This window comes from Sinocyclocheilus rhinocerous, unplaced genomic scaffold (genome assembly GCF_001515625.1).
Source record: "Sinocyclocheilus rhinocerous isolate Xijiao unplaced genomic scaffold, SAMN03320098_v1.1 scaffold374, whole genome shotgun sequence".
In the NCBI taxonomy this organism is placed as follows: Eukaryota; Metazoa; Chordata; class Actinopteri; order Cypriniformes; family Cyprinidae; genus Sinocyclocheilus; species Sinocyclocheilus rhinocerous.
Window position 1 is genome coordinate 448,564 of NW_015628519.1, and position 21,614 is coordinate 470,177.

Below are 21,614 nucleotides of genomic sequence, written 5' to 3' on the forward strand. Positions count from 1 at the left end.
ACCCTCACTCCCTTGATCTCAAGAGACGCACTAGCGACTGACACTAGTGGCTACAGTCTTTAGCCTCCTTGTTAGTGTGTCCACCTCCCATGCCGGAGACCCGGGTTCAAGACCCATTCGGAACGAGGTGTAGCGGAGGGTGAGGAGGGGGAGGGGTTAAATATATATTACTCTATATATCTATATTACACATATATCTCTTTTGAGCAATGTAATGCTCCCTTGCTAAATAAGTATTAATTAAATTAATTAGTTAATTTAGTTAATTAATTTAATACTATATTTAATATATTAATAACTTAAAACAAGAAAACAATTCTTGTTTTTGATTATTTTTCTTACCCCTTAGGCAGATACAGTATTTTTTCTTGTTGTAAGCAAAAACTAACTAAATTCTGATAATTTTTTTAGAAAACAAGAATTAATATCTAAAGTCATTTTGCTTGTCAGGTAAATGCATCTTGATTCAAGAATGTTTAGATATTTATACTAGAAGACAAGACAAATAAGTAAGAAAATCATTTTTTTGCAGTGTATGTAAGCAGTAGGCATCAAGGCAGCTCACTAGGTAATGGAAATGAGCTTTTCTCTCACACACAGACTGCTGGTTTGATGCTTTTCTAGCTGCCTAGCTCTGTTGTTCACTAGCAAAAAGTAGCTTGCCATCCAGGAACACCTTGTTTGGTGAAGCTAGTAAGCTAAGGTGGTCAATATGGGTATCACACTAGCAACCAAAACACAACACGCTGGTGTTTTCAGTAGGGCACTTTTAATTTTATTCCCATTTCTTACTTTCTGTCCCTCAATTTCCCATTCTTACTATTAATCTTGCCCCTGCTCGCTGTATCCAGCAGTCAGTCAGTCTCACTCTCTGCTGAGAGCCGGCATTATGTTTCAGAGGCAGTGCTGTAGTTATGACGGCAGGCCTGTATATTGAAGGCAGCTAGGTGCGACCGGCTCTCCTGGGGCTCATTTAGAAAGGTGTACTTTTATAGCGTTAGTATTCTGGGCCTGTGTGCGAGAGTGGTTAAACGCATCCGAGTCAAGCGGGTTATAAGCCAGCTGTGCCATTCTGTCGCAACAAGGGAAAAAAAGATGGTGACTCTGAAACAATGGCATTGTAATCGACCTGAGACCAGCGCTGTGGACATCACACTACGATGTGAGCATGTTAAATCAGTGGTTATCAATGTTTTGACTCAAAGGTCCCCATCTCCACAACAATTTTCAAATACCCCCTTGCCCTCAGCTTTTTTCAACCAGTTTTTAATCGATTTACACTCCTAGTTTCAGCTACTTAAAAAAGTTCAATAATTATAATTCAAATAATTTAATTGCAGGATTCCAGAAGTTTTAGGAACTGAATGTTCTTCAGGGTTCCCATTGTTTTTATGCAATGAATTTGCATCACTCTTGATTGTTCATTATTTACTAATTAAAAATTAAGGATAAGGACATCATTTTTATTCAGCATGTCTGCTGAAGTATTTGGCATAACTAATAACTTGTGCATTCGTTTTAAAAAGGTATTTTCGAGGTATAGAATTCACATTTCTAACATTAGGTTACATCATTTATCCAGGTATAAAAAAAAAAGGTTTCCAGTATATAATAATTTATACATATGTCTTCATACCTCAAGCTTGTAGTCTGTGACTGATGTTGCATGCTGTTCCAAATGAACATATGTGACCTGGACCACAAAACCAGTCATAAGTAGCAGGGTCACATATTTTGTCAAGTAAAGTGAACTACAGATATCCTCTGCTGACTATGAAGGATGCAGTGAACTCTGTTTAGGGACAATGCTTTAAATCGTAACGCAGTTTGTATTTCATGAGTAGAAATCTCCCAGAAGGCCACTTGCTTTGTTCTGGTGAGCTGCTTAACTTTGGGATTAACCCTCCAGAAATTATGAGCAAACTTTGACGAGCGGGGATTTAAAACTAAAGTTGTAAAACTTTCGAATGTCACCTACAATCAGAGGGAAGACACCTTTCGCTTGGCTCTCAATCCTCAATCGCTGTCGTAGACACACTGGGATTGATAGAGATCAAAGGTCACGAGTGTTCAGAGACTCTTCTGCGCTCATAGATGAAAACCTCAATCTCAGCAAGTCCGCAGATGAAGGTACCTGCTAGCGTCTGATAAGCTCAGAGCTGTTTGCTTCCCCATCTCCCATCCGACGCGCCAACACCACAGTCGCGCAGCTATCCGTCAGTCAAACTCTAGCTGCTCAGCCCAGCTGTCAGTCAAAGCCCATCTTTTGACAGTTGTGGTGAGTGGCTGGGAGAAATTCAATCCACAACACTGCAATCTGACCACAAAGCATCTACAGAAGGTGGAGGGAGGGGATTTAGAAGAAGAGAGAAGCAGAAATCAATCTGCAGAACCTCCTAAATTTAGCCGCACGATCTCCAGAGTCCTCATAACAGCGGCTATAGAGAGCAGAATCATGAAAAAGGATCAATCAGAGACTCTTTTTATTTGTTCACAGTGATAGGATTGAGTTTGCTCAGACCTCTGGGCTATTTGCAGAGCTTAAAGCTCACCTGTACCCTTCCCCATGGATTCACCTGGACAACACACCAAACATTTGTATTACTAGGAAATGATTCACACTGTGTTAATAAAAGCAGACTTGTTTTTTTGCTATCCTGGCGGATATTAAACTGGTAAATCAATAGGTGATGCATTTCCTTGTTATTAGCGCTGCATCTCCGGCTCCTCTTTACATTTGTTGAACTAGGGGAAATGAATAATGGCTGGACCCTTGCATGGTAGCTATAGCAGTCTCTTTTGACAGGACTAGACTGCACTTTTTAATGGCTGTTCATACTGACAGCAGTGTATAGTGACAAAGCAATGGCAGATATAATCTTAGCAGCAATATTTTCAAAGTGTATCTCCAGTTACGCAGCCCACCAGTATAAATAGCATAACTACTTCCAGTGTCCAGCGATATGGCTTAATGATCTCCTGTGTCAAAATTGCTGTCAGTTGAACAGTGCTTTAACACTTCCCTTCGCTTAGGCAGTTTGATCTATGTTCATATTGATCAGGCCATAATGCCTGCGGCACAAAATGCAATGAAGAAGCTTGTTGTGGTGGTTTCCTGAGGGAGCAGTTTTGGTTTTAATTTGTTGAAGTCTGTTTGGTCTCTGGGCTTGTGTCTGTGTGAGAAGGAAAAAGGTGACAGCAGATGAAAAATACAAATTCACAATCAGGGCTTCATGAACCAATTAATTTTTTTATTGTATTTTTATTTATTTATTTATTTTTTTTAATGATTTTATTTATTTATTATTTTATTTTTATTGAGTTATTTCAGGGTTCCAGTGATGCTTGTGGTTCACTTGGTGAGATAACAACTGAAAAAAAAATTTTTTTTTTATTTAATATGTTACATTTTTACTAGATACTATTACATTTTATAAGCATAAGACATTCTAGTGCATTGGTAAACTAGACCCATGGTAAATACAGGTATATCATTTTTTATCATGTTGGTATCCGCATGAAAAAAAAATTAATGATTTGCAAATCTGAATGGATTGGACAACATTTGTTGTTTCAACAACATTGTTTCTAGGTTTTTTTAATGTTTTGATTTAGTTTTATTTTTGTGTTATCCTTTTTTAGATGTGTATGTAGATTTTTAGTGTATATAGTGTATATAGATTAATTATTTAAAATTTATGTTTAGTTATTTTACTATACCAAGTTCAACTAAAAAAAAAAGTTATAGCTAGCTAAATAATCTAGCTATCTGAACTAAAATATTTTTTGTATTTCATTTCTGTATTTTATTTTATTTTGGTTCATTTTTATTATATTTTAAGATGTGCTTTTTATGGGTTTGGTTTTAGTAGTTTAGTTATAGTTTAGTTATAATTACCCGGCTGCTAAAGCAGTTTTTTACCATAGTTGTTCTTCCTCATTCAAAACCCACATCTAAAGGGGTGTGACACTTCTAATCGCATGCAGTCCGGTCTCTACACCATTGTAATTAATAGGTCTGTTTATTAAAAAGCACAGAGGGCATCCACAGATTCACTCAGATCAATACTGAAGCCCCTTTAACTGTTTTTCATTTGTTTACCGCTGTTCCTGATATTTCAGCAACTATGAGACATTTTGTTCCATTTGATGTGCGTTTTATGTTCATGAATGTTTTCCTAGTGTTTGCGAGAGTTTCATTAAATGGCTGTAAATGTCAAGTAATGCTCTCTCTCCTCTACAGAATGGTAAATCAAGCTTAGCTGCTTCATCAGCGTTAATTGCCTTTATTTCAGACATAAAAGAGTTTGGATACAATGCCAATAGACAGAGGACTCAATATAAATAAATCAACATGTAAACAAACAGTGCCGATGCAGAGAGCGAGAGCGATTAGAAGGCAGTTAAGTGACTGACTGGTCTGTTGGTACGGTACAGTGTCAAACACTGTAATTGGACGGCTGTCTCAGCCCGCCACCTGCTTAGAATGAAAAACGGCTCTGGTTGTGAAATAAATACTTGATATTCTGCCCATATGTTCATCAGAAGCATCATAATTAGTGGTGCTTTTGTCTAAATCCATAGCCTTAATGGAATAATTCACACAAAATTAAAATTCATTCATCCTTTACTCACCATCATTTTATTCCGAACATGTATGACTTTCTTTTTTCTGTGGAACACAAAAGAATATTTGATATTTTTGGCCATAACATGGAAGTCAATGGTCAATAAAACTGTTTGGTTACCAGTATTGTTCAAAATATTTTCATATGGGCATTTTAAGTGTCGAACTTTGGCCTGTTTTTGCTACAATCATTAATAACACCTCAAATTACACTCTTAAAATAAAGGTTCCAAAAGAGGGTTTTCACAGCAATGTAATAGATTTGAAGAACCATTTTTGTTCTTAAAAGTTCTTAAAATAACTTTTTCCAAAAAAAGGAACCTTTTGTGGAATGGAAAGTTTCTGTGGATGTTAAAGGTTCTCAATGGAATCGTCAATGCTAATAAAAAAAAAACTTTTTAAGAGTGTGTTCTAATCGATTAGGACATTGGATTTTTGCCTGGTGGGCAATAAAACTGTTTAAAAACCTTCCAACATGGAGATTTTGGCTAGGTAATGATGGCGCAAACATCCAGAACACCCTAGCACACACACACAGCAACACATCAAAGACTATTCAAAACACCTTAGCAGAGACAGTCAATGGACAGTTCCACATGGACAAACACCACTCATAAGTATTAAAATCTCTTGAGTCTCTGTGCAAAGAGTACTGAATTGTAAATCATCACGGTTCTGTTAACAGCAGGTGTCTGGTTCATGTAATCTGCTGTGTCAATGTGTTAGTTCTCTATGGCGCCGTCCAGGCCAGCCTGAACTCCCCCTGCTGTAGATGACTAATCCTTGTTGAGGATCCACAGCAGTCATATCGATCGACACTAACACATCCAAACTGTCTCAATATGTCACCAGGCTCCTCAGAAAGCACTTCAAACAACACCATCGAGCAGTGAACTCACACACACACACACACACACACACACACACTGACTGATCCACACCCGATCAAATCCAACTGCCCTCTGGAATCACTTCAACCAGCGCAAAGTACAATATATCTGTATTAGCGCTGAGTCTGCAGGCTAATCTGTTGTGTTTGTGTTTGCAAGGAGAGCTGTGCGGCTACTTGGCATGTTTCCATTAACAAATCTGCTTGTGTTTCTAGCTAATGTTTGTCCATGGTGTTATCGCAGTAGCTTGCCCTCATGTTTATTAACCAAACTAATTCCATTTATTTCAACATCGGCATCTTCTGGTGAAATCAATACTGTTATTTTGACACTACAGCACATATTGAGCGAGGATTTCCCATTAGCGTTCCACACAAGTTGTTCTCTTGATCTGTGTTTTATTTTGATAGTGGACAGCAAATTTTAATTTGGGGAAAACTTTTTAGAAAAAAAAAATTGATTCATGAATAGATTCACTGCTTGCACACTGTTATAATGGGGTTAAACTCTTAAGGCCTGTTCACATCAAGAATGATAACTATAGCAATTATATTAGCATCCACACCAATGGACAGTTATATTTTGTTTATTGTAAGCATATACTGTAGTCATCTAGTGCTTTAAATGCTTTAGCTTGTTAGCCAGGTGGATAGTCAGGTGGATGCTGATTGGCTAGTTTCATAGGTATAGTTATCATTATAGTTCTCGTATTTACTGCTGCCCTTCAGTTTCTTCTCTGTGTTTGGAAAGTTGATAAAAGTTGAAGTAAATGCAGTTTTAGGGACATTATCCAAAAATATGGTATAATGTTCAGAGATGACACAATCAGTATTTCCACATCTTGAAATAAATGTCACAACTGATTCCAGCCCACGTAAGGATAGTATCCAATCAAATTTTTCATTGAAAATCACACTGAACTCCCTAGTTTATTCCTTTGGGATATTTTGTAAAGCTTGTGAGAGTTAGCAACAGTAACTAAGGGAGGCGGACCATAGAGAAGTGTAATTTCCCACCTTTTACTGTTTTTTTTTTTTTCTTCTGTATGTGTGTGCGTTTTTCCATCTGATGTTTCATGCCAATTAAATAGAATCAGAAGCATTGCTTTTTACAGTGATTAATTTTGCATATGCTTTTATCCAAAGTCATTTACAAATGAGAAAAAACACAGCAGTTCATCATCAGGAACTAACAATATTCTGTTAGTATTCAGTATCTTTGTTGTTGTTGTTGTTTTTGAACAATATCAATTAATCTCTCTTTCTGTGTCTGTATCTTCAGTGCTTTGTCTGATGAAGGTCAGGAGATACTTTTGAGTCCAGAAGTAACATATGGCCCTCCTGGCCTGACCCTTTCCTGCCCTGTTGCCTTGACAGTAGCCCACTGTGCAGATGTGAGTTCAGAAGACTGGAATATCAAGCTTAAGAGACAAACCCAGGACAACAGCTGGGAGGTAAGAAAAATCTGACATAAGAGTGTCTTTAACTATTTAACTTTTTAAGTTTTTAAAGGGTTAGTTAACCCAAAAATGAAAATTCTGTCCCTTATGTCATTTCAAACATGTAAGACCTTCGTTCGGAACACAATTTAAGATATTTTTGATGAAATCCGAGAGCTTTCTAACTCTCCATAGACAGCAATGCAACTACCACATTTAAGGCCCAGAAAGGTCGTAAGGACATTGTTAAAATAGTCCATGTGACACCAGTGGTTCAACTGTAATTTCATGAAGCTACGAAAATACATTTTTGGCACAAAGAAAACAAAAATAACGACTTTATTTAACAATTTCTTCTCTTCCATGTCAGTCTTCGACGCACGTTTATGAGAGTACCAAAGAAACTGTTGAATGAAGTTGTTATTGTTGTTTTCTTTGCACACAAAAAGTATTCTCTTAGCTTCATAAAATTAAGGTTGAACCGCTGTTGTCACATGGACTATTTTAACAATGTACTTACGACCTTTCTGGGCCTTGAACGTGTCAGTTGCGTTGCTGTCTAAAAAGGGTCCGAAAGCTCTTGGATTCCATCAAAAATATCTTAATTTGTGTTCCGAAGATGAACGAAGGTCTTACGGGTTTGGAACGACATGAGGGTGAGTAATTAATGACAGCGTTTAAAATTTTTGGTGAACTATCCTTTTTAACTATTAGAATACAAAGCGAAGCCATTCCTTGCCTTGAATGAGTGTAAAGTCTGAATCATGTAGTTTAATGGGAAATCGCAGTGTGCTGGTAATTATAAAGAACTGTCATTCTGAAGTACGAATGCTGAAGGTTACTATATGACAGAATCAATAGATATGCCCTCTATTCCTACAACGCGCGTCCCATTGAGTGCACTTTAAGGGAGCATCTCTCTGTGCTTCTCTTATTAACGCTGTCCTTTCCCTTTGATATTTTGCTGTTCTTTATAAAAGTGGGATTTGTACCGCTCTTACGTGTTGAAAGAACTTCATCAAAGTTGAGCTGGAGCTCACTGACACAAACTGACCCTGGGGAAAACATCTCTGTTTGTGTTTGTGTAGCTGCGAGCGCATGTGTGTGCGACCTGACATTTCGGCAGACTATAATCAAACGCAGACACTAATTCAAAGACACATCACAATACCAATCAACTCCTTTTCTTTCCGTGCAAGCGAGTCATTTTGATGCCGTGTTAAAGACTCCGAGACCTCTGATGGTTGTTTGAAATAATGAGCTTTTTTCTCGCAGGCATAATGCCAGAGCAAGTGAGAGGCAGGCTGAGAGTAATGTCCCCGCAGAATCGAGAATAACACCTTTTTTGTGCGTTTTTACCGTGTGTGTGAGAGAGACGGAAAGCACACTTTAATGTGCACCCACTGATTTGTGGGTAATAGACAATGCTTTCTGTGCAATGGCGTGTTTAGACGTGAAATATCAAGCTTTCCGCCTTCGCAAATGGTTCGGGTCGCTCCGGGGGGCAAAGTTATGCTTAGCTTCAGCTATATTCAGACGGTAAAATGGAGAGCCTGGACTCCGAGTTCCTGCTGGCCGCTACACACCCACTGTTCCTGACATTCAAATACCAGATGCATATAATAATAATCAAGCTGTGCTTCCATCTGCAGAGCTATAAAGAAAAGAGAAGCATAATTTCAGCTAAAGATCTTCACCTTTTTCTAACGTGTGTGTATATACTTTTATGCTGACTGGGGATTTTATAAAGTGAAGCGGCCTGTGAAAAGCCTCAGGGTTGCCAAAAGTAAGTAGCTGTCAGTGCTTATGACAGTGAGGCCTTACTTTGCATTAAAAGCAATTGAACCGTGTTAACAGTCGATCAGCATGGAAGCCGTTCTTGGATGTGGATCTGATCTCTTAATCGTGTTTGTACTATAAACATTACAACATATCATATATCATTTATGGTAAATTGTAAATGTTTTAGCTGAGTTTTTAAAAAAAAAAAATGTTACTCTTGGTTGGAATGTGTTTTTGTCGCTGGTGTTGCAGTTAAGTGAAGGTAATGGGAAGCAGTAGCACCACTCATGAATTTGACAATTGTGGTGGTTTTCAAGATGAGGGAAGGCTATTCAAAAACAGTCATTCTAGCGCTGATCGTGATCAAATGTTCAAAAACATTTCATTAACAAAACAGGGTTTTCTCACACACACACACACTCACAAAAAAGCAGCATAAGGAAGTTTAATTTTAGTTTAAATTTAATATTTGTTCATTTCATTTATTTATATTTATATCGTGTTTTTATTATAATATTAATAGTATATTACTGTAATAAATTATAATTTAATAAAATAAATATAAATACATTTTCCTGATTATATCAATACTATATAGTATCATGTTATAAATTATATTTTAATAAAATATATAGGTATAAATTAAAGAAGATATTAAAATAAATATAAAATAAATAAATAAATAAATAAATATAAAATTATAAAACACTTTATGTATACAATTATTATTATAATTATTTAAAAGGTTAATTATTTATTTGTTGTCAAATATAGTAAATGTCATACTTTTTGCTACTTTTTTTTTTTACTTTTTTAAAACTGGAAAAAAATTTATACTCAGCCACACTACAGAACAATGCATATTGTCATGCAGTGACTGTCAAAATTAAAAGTTATAAATAGTTAAAAATGTTTTATAATGTATACAGCTTTGTGTAGTATTGTGAAGAATTGCAGACTTTTGCCATCTGAAAATGAATGACATCATCAGGCATGTCCTAGATCACATCATTTACATGTTTACAACTTTCAAAACTGTTTTTGTCTACTGAAAGTTGTATTTTTTTATTTTTTTATTTTTTATTTTTTCTGGAAGACACTTCTTCAGCTGAACAACCGGTATGTTGTTAAACAACAGTACAATCCATTGAACGCACTGTACTTCTTTCCCTCAAAGCTTTGTTTTTATTCCTGTCAAAATTAAATATGGTGCTACCCTGACTAAGGTCTGTTGCAGTCTATATTAGTCTATTGCCCTCTGAAAGAGAATTACATTTATCAGTCACCTCAGTTGTCCCTAATAGCAAACCCTAATGTAAACGCAGTCATACTGCGGAAGTCTTGTACATATGATGCACCAACAGTTGGATTTTGTGTGTTTCTGACAGGAGGTCATGACTGTGGAAGAGGAGAGCACCTCTTGTTACTGCCTGTTGGACACTCAGTGCTGCCACCTGTTGGTGGAGAGACCGGGGTGTTACGCTTTAGTGGGAGAGGCCCTCACACAGGCGGCAGGGAAGAGACTCCGACTGGCTGCTTTTGGAAACATGGAGCCCAACTTCCTCAACTACAGCATTCGAGTGTACTGCGTCGATGATACGCCCCATGCCTTTCAGGTGTGTAAAGACAGGTTGTGTTTCGGATGCTGATGCACTAGTTAAGAAGCCACTGGTTTAGTCAAACCAATTCATGCTGGTCCTAACTGGTCTTTCCATAGGGTGCCTTTTTGGCTTTCACAGATGTAGGCTTCTTAAATGTCATGATACATATCCCCTTCACTGCATATGGCATTAGATGGAAGTCCACGGCTTATGGGATATTTGCATTCATGGGGCAGCGTGTTATGGCTAGCCGTCATGCCCTGTGGGTACTCTGGTTTTACGCTCCACTGAAAGTCAGCTGGACCAATCTCTCTCTCTCTCGTGCACACACACATCTCCAGCTAACTGATAGAATAGCTTCTTAAATTACAAAGACATGGTGAGCCACTCTTGCTTCATACATTCACTACGTGACTGAATATTTTCTGTGAGCTAATTAAAAGTGATTTACATTCTGTTAGGCGTGACGTCTAGCTGAGTGGACACAGCTTCAGAGAAGTCTTTGTTCTGCGCACACACGGATCTTACAATTTCTTCACTTTATGAAGAAAACATTATATGTCATTTATATTTAATGTTTCACATGGATCTTTTCTTCTTGGTTATGGAGATGTGGAGATGTCTTTGTGTTGCATTGAAGCCTCAAGACGTACACAAACTAAATTAGTGGCGTTATTTTTCTCTCCAAACACACACACAAAATACTGAAGTCTGGATTGTTTTTGCACTCAAGCTAAATTAATAAACTTTAATATATGTTGGGATATTATTATGCCTTCAGAAAGGTACCAGAATTGAATTTTACAGTTCAGTTTGACATCACAAGCCCTGTGTTAAAGGCTGTGAAACTACAAGATTTGTCCTACAAATGTACAGTTTCCCAGCGTAAGGAACAAGTGGATAGTTTATTTTTAATGGCACCCTGGATCGTGTCAGAGGATTGTTCAGAGTATTTTGTTTTGTAAATGAGGCACAGTGTCATGGAGAGGTCACAAAGAAACATTTGTTGAAAGATGAAGCGGTACTAGATCTGACTGCAGCTGCATCACAAACCGTAAGTAAATAATTTCATAATGCTTTGCCTGGAGAAATTACCATTTTATTTTGATTATGTTGTCAAAACACTCACTTGCAATAGTGTTTATACTGTTTCCTATGCAATGACGCTAGCCAATCATAACAGTGGCCAATTACTGCCAAGCCTTAAAGGACACGCCCCTTAAAACAGGTCGTTTTAGACAAAGGGTCAGAATGATGGTTGAAAATAATACACTTTCCACATTTATTTGTTTTTTTGTGCAAAAAAACTTTATTAACATTATAAGTAAACATCAAGGAACATATTAAAATAATAAAAAAATCCATGTCATGACCCCTTTAATAATTTTATGGAAACCTTGATAGACTTATTTCCAGGATTGTTTGATTAATAGAAAGTTCAAAAGAACAACATTTATTTGAAATAGAAATCTTTTGTAATTGTAGAAGTCTTCGCTGTCACTTTGATCAATTTAATGCAGCCTTGAAGAATTTTCAATCTCAATCAAATTCCAATCTTTTTTTAAAACTTACCAATGCCAAACTTTCGAACGGTAGTGTATGTTGGGGAACCCCAATGGATCTTGTAGAATGACCTGTGTAATGTCTCAATAAAAATGCAGACCTGAGGGTTAGGTGAAGTGTATAGACAATACCATTAGCTCAATATAAACACAATAGAAGTCAATGGAAAGTCTCCACCATGACAGAAAAAAAAAACGCGCGTGTGTGACAGATCTCGGTTCTGTGAAGTCTTCTTCCCAAAAAGGACACACCCACGAGTGAATGGTCAAAGATTGTATTTCTCCACACCAAAGCACTCTTCCACTTTGTTTATCCAGCCGTTCACCCACCGTTTTTTCTTCTTTTGTACTCTTTGTTGTCAGCGTTGTTTGCATTTCACAAAACAGCAAATGAATTCCTCCCTGGAAACTGAACTAATTCAGGCCAGGATCGATCAGCAGCCATCACAGCAAGAGACTGTTTTCCTGTCTTTTGTGACCGAGAGAGAGAGAAAGCGAGAGAGAGAGACCTAATGCTTTTAATGCTACTGTGACGCATTGTCAACAATTCCCACAGAATAGATGCAAAGAGCACAAAATCACCCGTGCCTTTCATCAATGCCGATTCTATCCATCCAGTGTCTCTCGCTCCTGTTCTGCATGCCATTTTGTGTGTGTGTTGCATTTGTGCACAGGGGAAAGGTAGACAACGTTCATTGTATTCGACCGAGATGGTAATTGAAGGCATTGTACCTTTAGATTTATTAGTTGATGTGTTGCCAGATTTTGTTTTGTTTTTTTATTTTTTATATTAAGCCCAGGGTGTTATTGTAATTCCATTCTTGTAGATGAAAAATGCAATGCAGGCATTTCTTCGACCTGTTTGTTGGTCTTGGGGTTGGAAACGTCAGCCTCGCGTTGAGGTTTTTAATCACTTTCCGCTTCATCTTCTCAGGTTATGAAGATTAAAGGTGCCGCCATACCCAGGAAATAGCTGTTGTGTAGCGTAGGAGGGCTGTTTTTCAGCTGAATAATTTAAACATGAGCAATCAGTTGAGATCTGTTCCTGGTGTAGGGTATTGTATGTGTCAGGATGTGTTTATGCATGAGCGTTTATATCTTTATTTACTCTTCCTCGCAGGAGGTGGTATCCGTGGAACGGGGGCGAGGAGGGCGCCTCCTGGAGGAACCCAAGACCCTGCTCTTCAGAGCGAACTCTTTTAGCCTGCAGGTCTCCATCCAGGACATCCCCCAGTTCCTGTGGAGCATCAAACCTTTCACCACCTGCCAGGTGCTGTCCTCATGAATATGGATGCCAGCTTTGTATGAATATGCATGAGTTAATAAATATGCAGATGAGGCTGAATATTAATGAGATGTCAAATTCCAGTGTTCATTTGACTGGTCGTATGAATATTAATACGGCTCTCTTTAAGGTAGTTTAGCCAGAGGCCGTGGTAGGAATCCGGTGTCTTTTTCCTGGAGATAAGGATGTTAACTGTATGGTTTTACAGGATGGTTTTACAGGAAGAATGATTTTAATGGACAAATTGCATAAATGTGATATATTACTCTCGTTTTTCAAATCCCCCAAACTTAAGTATTATAACTTTGGCGCAAAATACCTCAAATCAAGTGCTTAGATGCTCTTCAAAACAATTTTCTCTCACCAAACAATCAAAAAATCCCTTAAACTTGTGAAAATGGGACCCAAATCATATTTAATGCCCTTCATAGAGCTTATTTTGACTTGGGCCATAACAACATCCTAGCAAACGCATAGCAATGCTCTGGAAACCATCCAGAACACGTTAGTATCATGGTGTCAGGTTTAGCATTGACAAGCAGCACTCTCTATCTAGTTTTATTTGCTACACCAGCAGAGCTATATTTCAGTATTCATATTATTTTGTCAAATTGTTTCTGTTTTTGGATGACACATTCTCAAGAGTGTTTTTCTCAATGCTGTTTACCCACCATTCCTTTCTTCGTAAAGCTTTATGACTGCAGGCGCATTTTTATCCAAATCATACCCATAGCAAGCCCTGTTTTGTCATACTAGGCTGTGTTCTGGCAGGGCAGTCAGTGACATGACACTAAGTAAATTAGCGTCAGCGGCTTCATCAGCAGAATAACAATAAGGAGGAGAGGAGAAGAGGCACATATGGTTCCTGCTAAAAATATTCATATCCTAATGTTTCCTTCTTCTTTTGGTGCAGGAATTCTCCTTCTCTCAGGTGTGGTGCAGTAGCCAGTCTCCTCTGCAGTGTGCCTTTTCTCTGGAGCGCTACAGTCCAGCAGCCAATCAGCTCTCCTGTAAGATCAGTGTTCGGCAGGTCAAAGGTCATGAGCAGATCCTACAGGTCTACACCACCATTGCTGAGGTATGGAAGATTAAAACTCACATAATAAAAACACACTAAATATTGAAATATTGACAAAGTGCAATAGAGATATCTTGTGGTGTTTGGAATATTGATGGTCCACTTACAGTATTTTTAATATAGTGGACCTCTGACATTTTAAGAGTGAGTGAAACCTAAAATCTGGTGATGATTCTGATGCCAAAAAAATAAAAATAATTAGAGCTGTCAATTGATTAAAAAACTAATTAATAACACATCAGGGGCAGTCGTGGCCTAATGGTTAGAGAGTTGGATTTGTAACCCGAAGGTCGCGGGTTGAGTCTCAGGTCCGGCAGGGATTGTAGGTGGGGGGAGTGAATATCCAGCACTCTCTCCACCCTCAATACCACGACTGAGGTGAGACCCAAGCACCGAACCCCCAACTGCTCCCCGGGCGCCACAGCATTGGCTGCCCACTGCTCCGGGTGTGTGTGCGTGTTTGTTCACTACTCACTGCTGTGTGTGTGCACTTGGATGATATTGAATACAGTGTATTGTTGGCTATTGCTACAAATATACCCATGCTACTTATGGTTTTGTGGTCCAGGGTCACATTAAAGGGTAATAAAATCAGATGAGATTAGAAATCTCACAGAACATTAACTATGAGTAAAGACTGTACAAATTAAACAATAATAATGTTAGCACTGCTTTCATGCACTCACTTTACTTTCCGATACACTCATCATGTATTAGATCAAATTGAGGTTGTTCAAATAAATGAATGGTTTTTTTAGCCCAGAGTCGATTATTCAACAATAACTGGTTTCATCACCTTAAACGTGTCATGTCCTCCAGGTTTGAGTGCAGTGATTGAATAGCATTATATTGAATTGAAAAAAAATTAATTGCACAATTAACATGTCAATTTTGACAGCCCTAATTATAATACAAATATCATATTTTAATCAGTCAAAAATTTATATCACTGAAGTCTGTTATTGGTTTATTGGTGTTTTAACTGGATTTTGAAAACAAAAAATTGACAAATTCCCAATTTTTTTTTTTTGATTTGAAATGTGCATTTCCTGATCGTTTTATCGCAATTTAACCCCTCTGTGAACCCCTCTAATATGTCATTGTGATACTGTTTTCCTCCAGAATGAAAAAGACACCGTGCCATTCTTCACACAATCAGACTGTACCATCACCTCTCAAACGGGATCCAGGGCCTTCAAAATCCCCCTGTCCATTCGCCAGCGAATCTGTGCCACCTTCGACACAGCGAATGCCAAGGGCAAAGACTGGCAGCTCTTAGCGCAGAAACTGCATATAGACAGGTGAGAAATTATGCAGAAACACACAGCAGACATGCTTTGTCCATAAGCAAGCATACAGAAGGATGACATACATGCTCAAATACAAACATATGGACTCCCTCGCGTCTAATTTGCTACATATTCTTCCAGCACATGGTCGCATTAACCTTCGGCAAAGCCACAGGCAGTAACTATGGGGCTGTAATGAGATCGAACTCATGCATCCTGCAACTGCCAGTTCCAGGAAAACATACCTCTCATCTATGACAATAAATGAACACAGATATACTCACCCTTAAAGGGACAGTTCACCCTAAAATGCAGATTCTGTCATTATTTACTCACCCTCATGCCATTAAAACCTGACGTGCTTTCATCTAACAGTGCCGTATTTGAATGCGAGACTGATAGCAGAGGGCTATTTTTTTTTTTACTCTTTTTTTTTTTTTTTTTTTTTTTTTTTTTTTTTTTTTTTTTTTTTTTTTTTTTTTTTTTTTTTTTTTTTTTTTTTTTTTTTTTTTTTTTTTTTTTTTTTTTTTTTTTTTTTTTTTTTTTTTTTTTTTTTTTGTCTGTGGGTTTTATTTATATATATTCAATTCAATTCAAAATTGCTTTATATATAGAGAGAGAGAGAGAGCGAGAGAGAGAGAGACATGATAGATAGATAGATAGATAGATAGATAGATACCTTACCATTTAAAGTAATTAACTGTTTTAAAGTAATTAATACTTTTATTCAACAAGAATGCATTAAATTTATCAAAAGTGACAGTTAAGACTTTTACATTGTTACAAAAAAAAAAGTTTCAAATAAATTCTGTTCATCTGAACTTTCTATTCGTCAAAGAATCCTGAATACATTGCTTCACGGATTGCACAAAAACATTAAGCCGCACAACTTTTTCAACACTGATCAGCTTATTAGAATTTTGTGTTAAATGATTTTTTGAAAGTGAATGAATTTGTGAACTCTCCCTTTCAAAACAGTTTGATTTCATTTATGTGTAACATGAATGTGTTTGTACATTCATTCAGATCTCTTTGTTATTAAAATACCTTTTCTGCTCTTTCTTCCGCTCAAAAACATGGTCTTCTGCCCAGCTAGCAATTTTTAACAACAGTTTAATTTACAAGCTGCCTGTTTTTAATTATTTACATTTCCCATGGTGATTTCAAAAATGTTTAAAAACACTGTACAAACAGACCCTCCGATCAAAATGTCCAAGAGGTCTTGAGTTTAAAATCTGTCACATGTTTATTCGCTTCACTGCAGCTGAGGATGAATCAAACTTTCTTTCGTAATGTGGATTTACTTTTGTAATATTTTCACCAGGGATAAAAGACAGAGTTGTTTTTGAAATGAGGCTGGCAGAGTCGGACAGAAAGATTTAGGGGAATTTTCTAGCTGGTCAGAGCCCCAGGCAGTGTGTAATGAGAATGTCTCCTCCTTGTTAAGCGGATTTCTGCAATTACCTTCTGAGGATGTGCAAGCTCGTCTAAACAGCGCAGAGGGCAATTACCCAGAGAGCTGCGGCGCAAGCTGTTGTAGCGCAACACTGCCCCCTGCTGGAGTCCGAATACTCACAGAAAATCAAAGAATTACATTGTTTACATCGCGCTGCGGTATATTGTTGATGGACTCTGGGTAATAATGGTGAGGTAAAATATCCTGCTGAAAATGTTTTGAAATCCAGCATGGCATGTTTTGTGACCTCAGCGGGCTGTTTAACCAGCGATATCACCAGTTTTATCCATCCAGACTATCATAACCTGCTTGGAAATGGTTAATTTTCTAGCTGTTTTGACTTCACTGGCTGATGTGACTCTTTTTTTTCTAAAATAACTTCAATGCAAGGTCAACACAAGGTCAACAGGAAGCGAGATGAAACCAAGCTGCATTAAAATGTGGAGGCAGAAGATGAGCTATGTCTGCGTCTTTAAGACACACACCTGCAGAACTGTGATTTCCGCTTCTGTGATTCAATTATGTCTCAAAGATAGGTTGATTTTCTTCCAGCAAAACTTCTTTAATATCCTTCTCGCTTTTATAAACTAATTTAACCATTTTGATAGGTTGTTGGGGCATACAGGCATTACAGGATAACATTATTAAATTGAAAGTTATGCAGACTGAGAATCCTTGCAATAGAGTGTAATAATTCAGTGTCTTGGCGGAAATATATGCATTTATGTAACCAAACTTGTGGGTTAGCGCAATACGAAATAAAAAATATAAACACTGTGCTTATTCACAGATTTAAAAACAGCTATTTGTTACAGCATTTATATATCTAGGTTAATGGTTTTATATTTACATTTATAAATATTGTATTTGTAAATTTACCATATTTTTAAATATACTGTTCAAATGTTAATTCATAACGCGTTAACTTTTGTTCATTTATACTTTTATCATTTTAACTTAAAATCTAAACGTGTATTAGTTTGTGTAGAAATGAATTTGAATTTAGATTAATAAATGCTGTAAATATTGTTGGTTCATGATACCTAATGCATTGTATGTTGGTTACACTTTATTTTAAGGTGTCCTTGTTAAGTACTGAGTAATATTTATTAACTACATGTACTTACTATAGGGTTAGGATTAGGGTTTGGCTCAGGGTTGCTTGCATGTAATTATGCATAATTTATTGTTATTATAATAGTAAGTACATGTAACATATGTAACAACGACACCTTAAAATAAATTGTTACCCTAATGTTAAAATTGTAACCTTATTATAATGTTTTAACGGTATTTTCTGTTGTCTTGGGCTTCACATGACATGAATATGTAATAGGTTGGATTTTATAGACCAGTAATAAACTTAAAAATGTATAAAATACCAGTTACTTAAATTGTTTTACAAACACAATTTCATTAGCATTTCACTTCACCTCCTCACCATGCACAAGTCCTAAATATTTAAAAGTTATCATTTGACATTTGTCCCTGCTTGTTTAGTCGTTTTTTTTATTCAGTTGTTGCAATTGTAATTTTGTTCTGTTCACATTGTGCGGTTAATCCAAGTTTGTCCTTCGTCTTTTTCTCACATACAGAAACCTGGGTTATTTTGCGCGCCAGACAAGCCCGTCCGCTGTCATTCTGAGTTTATGGGAAGCTCAGCATCAGGAACGAGGTGATCTGGACTCTTTGGCCAGTGCTCTAGAGGAAATCGGCAAAGTTCAGTCTAAACACTCCACCAGCGCAGACACTCTGGACCGCATCAGCAAAACCATCCCCTCCAGCGACTCCACCATGAACCGCAGCAGCGAGGAGCTCGACGCGAACCACACCTAAGAACAGTTTCATTGGAAATGAAGACTAAAACACTGTCCTTATCGGAGATAAGAGGGTACGACGAAGGGAGAGAGGAGGCGGCACTTTAAGAGGTTGCAAAGAGTTGCTCCTCCCTCTCCTTTACTGATAAAAACAGGGTGTTAAAGATGGGTTGTGACCATAGACAAGCTTCAGTGATTCACAGATACTCACACACGTACACAGTATTCCTATCAAATACCCTTAAACGCATCAGAACAAACTGACACTAAGCCTGTCTGATGAAAATTTGCAGCTGAAGATTGTGGGTATGCTTTCGCGATCGTTTGTTTCCATAAAGGCAAACTGAGAAATTACAACAGCCTAAATGTTAACTTGCGACCACAGACCGGGCTGCCTCGATGCTTCAGAGTGTTGAAGAATGTGTCGTTGTTTTTGTGGGACACTTTTAATTTGCGTCTTTCTGTTTGAAAACCACAATGGTCGTCTGCATTTCTGAGTAACTTTCTGATTGCAAATAGATTTAAAAAAAGAAAAAAACATCTGTACTGAATACTATTAAAGCCTGTTGCATAGCAACCAGTGTAAACTGAAAGATGTACTCAAAGATAACCAAAACAAAACATTGTTATACATTTACTTTTGCAGCCTATCGAAATATATAATTATTATTGTTGTTACTTTTTGTCTGAAGGAGGGAATATAAAAGAAAGCAGAAAATGATAATGCTTAATGAGAAAGTTCGATTTGAGGTAAGGAATATCATTAAAAATGTAAAGGGACAGTTCACCTAAAGAAAATAGCCTAGAAATTCTTCAAAATCATAAAAGTACTTCTTGTAACTCATCACTATATCTCAAGACTTCTAAAGTCATATTACAGCTTTATGTTAGAAACAGACCGACATTTTAATCATTAGGTTCCAATTTATGGCTTGAAATCTTCTCTTGAAAAAAGAGTGACCAGTGCATTAATCAAAATTTGGTTTTATTCCTCAAAAGGAAGAAACTGGTAGAAATGAGTATGGAACAGAAGGGGGTGAGAAAAATTATGACAGAATTATTATTTTTTGGGTGAACTGTCTCTTTAAATGTTACCAAGCTGACTGCTGATTGGTCAGAATCCTTCTCTATCAGCTGTCTCTCAAAATGACAAATGATGGACAGCTGTGTGTAAAATTCATTGGATAACCCAGTAAAAATCCATCAAACATATTTTGACAGGAACCTCTGGTGGTTTGATCTGAATGTAGAGAACACACACTCATATCCTACGAGAGGAGTGATTTCCATATGTGATTTTTTTTTTCCCTTGTTGTTTTATCTTTCCTCTAAATACATCCAGTACCAGCTTGTGACCTCATATTGACCAGATGGGATCAATGATGACCACTGAAAAAGCATTTTAACACATCTCACCTGCTGGAAAACTACCGTATGCTGACAGGTGCACACGCATACATGCATAATAATGCATAGATGTATAATCAACCTCACGTCTGAAACATAAAGCGTACAGTATCCGCCGCATCTCATTCCAGGTATCGCACATCACTTGTGAAAGATGAGCTGTGTGAGAGTGTGTTGCTAATGCTAGATTATCATACAACTGTGTGAATATGTGATGAAATAGTCTGTTGCATCAGACTATAAAAAGAGATTGTACTTTTTGATATACGAAATCATTAACAAAACCTTATATATGCTGTGTCTGAGGTACATTAGGGAGGGAATGAAAGGGAAGGGAGGAAATAATGAAATAAGGAAGAGAGATGGGAAAGTAAGAGGAGAAGAGATTTGAAAGTGAAAAAGAATGGTAGGAGACATGAGGAAAGAAAAAGGGTGAGAAGAGATTTGGAAGGGAACTTATAAAATAATATTAGAGCAAATTATGAGAAAAAGGAAATGGGAAAGGGAAAAAAGAAGAAATGGGAGAGGAAATGTGTAAGGTTGAGGAAATGGGGGAAGGAAAGAAGAAGAAATGGGTAATGGAGAGGAAATTGAAAAGGAAAAAGGAGGACCAAGAGGAGAAAGGGGAAAATGGAAGGGAAATGGGAAAGGAAAAAAGAGGGAAAGTGAAGAGAAACAAGAAGAGAAAAAAAGGGAAAGGGAAGAGGAAATAGAGAGGGGAAAGATAGAGAAGAGAAGATAGGAAGATAAGGAACAAGAAGAAGGAAAGAAAAGAATGGGAGAGGATAGGAAGGAAAAAGATGAGGAACAAGCAAAGGAAAGGAAGTGATGCCAGTTTTAATGACAGAAATTTACATGCATATCTGAGCATGTGTAAACAGTACAGTTACAGGAAAGACTCTGTTATAAACGCTGCCCGTGGAGCAGAGAGCCCTCAGGCGTGTGAGAGAGAAAGACAGATGTTCTGATAGATTTATTTTATTCGGGTACATTTGTGTGTATGTGATGGTATTTGTTGCCTTCTGAAAGACTATCCATCAGGAAAAAAGAAGGACAAATTCAGTTCTTTAGGGAAAAATCGTGCTGGTGCCAGCTTAATTTGAATAAATGATATATTTACTGGCAGTGGAAATAAAAAAATGTTTTCATTACTCCTTTATAATATAATTTTATAATATATAATGCATTTGTTCTTATATATATTTTAAAAAATTGTTTTATTGTTGAGATCAAATCAGTACAGCATTTAATTGTGGACACTGAGTACCTAAATAGGCCTACTACATAGTTACATTAGAAAAAAGTAATGAAAGTCACATATGTAGAATGTAAGAGTATACAGTAGGTATGCTGATAATGGACACTTTACTATCCCATAATGC

General features: G+C 37.1%; 1 protein-coding gene across 1 annotated transcript in view; it reads left to right on the forward strand.

Annotated features, from left to right (window-relative positions):
* Window positions 1–20,037, forward strand: part of LOC107737876 (netrin receptor UNC5D-like) — a 206,349-nt gene extending 186,312 nt beyond the window's left edge. Inside the window, exons 11-17 of the mRNA XM_016549517.1 lie at window positions 3,643–3,646; window positions 6,799–6,970; window positions 10,126–10,353; window positions 13,021–13,170; window positions 14,099–14,263; window positions 15,386–15,564; window positions 18,604–20,037. Of these exons, the coding sequence (XP_016405003.1) occupies window positions 3,643–3,646; window positions 6,799–6,970; window positions 10,126–10,353; window positions 13,021–13,170; window positions 14,099–14,263; window positions 15,386–15,564; window positions 18,604–18,844 (1,139 nt within the window). The 3' untranslated portion in view covers window positions 18,845–20,037. The remainder of the gene's footprint in view (window positions 1–3,642; window positions 3,647–6,798; window positions 6,971–10,125; window positions 10,354–13,020; window positions 13,171–14,098; window positions 14,264–15,385; window positions 15,565–18,603) is intronic.
* The last annotated feature ends 1,577 nt before the right edge of the window (window positions 20,038–21,614 follow it).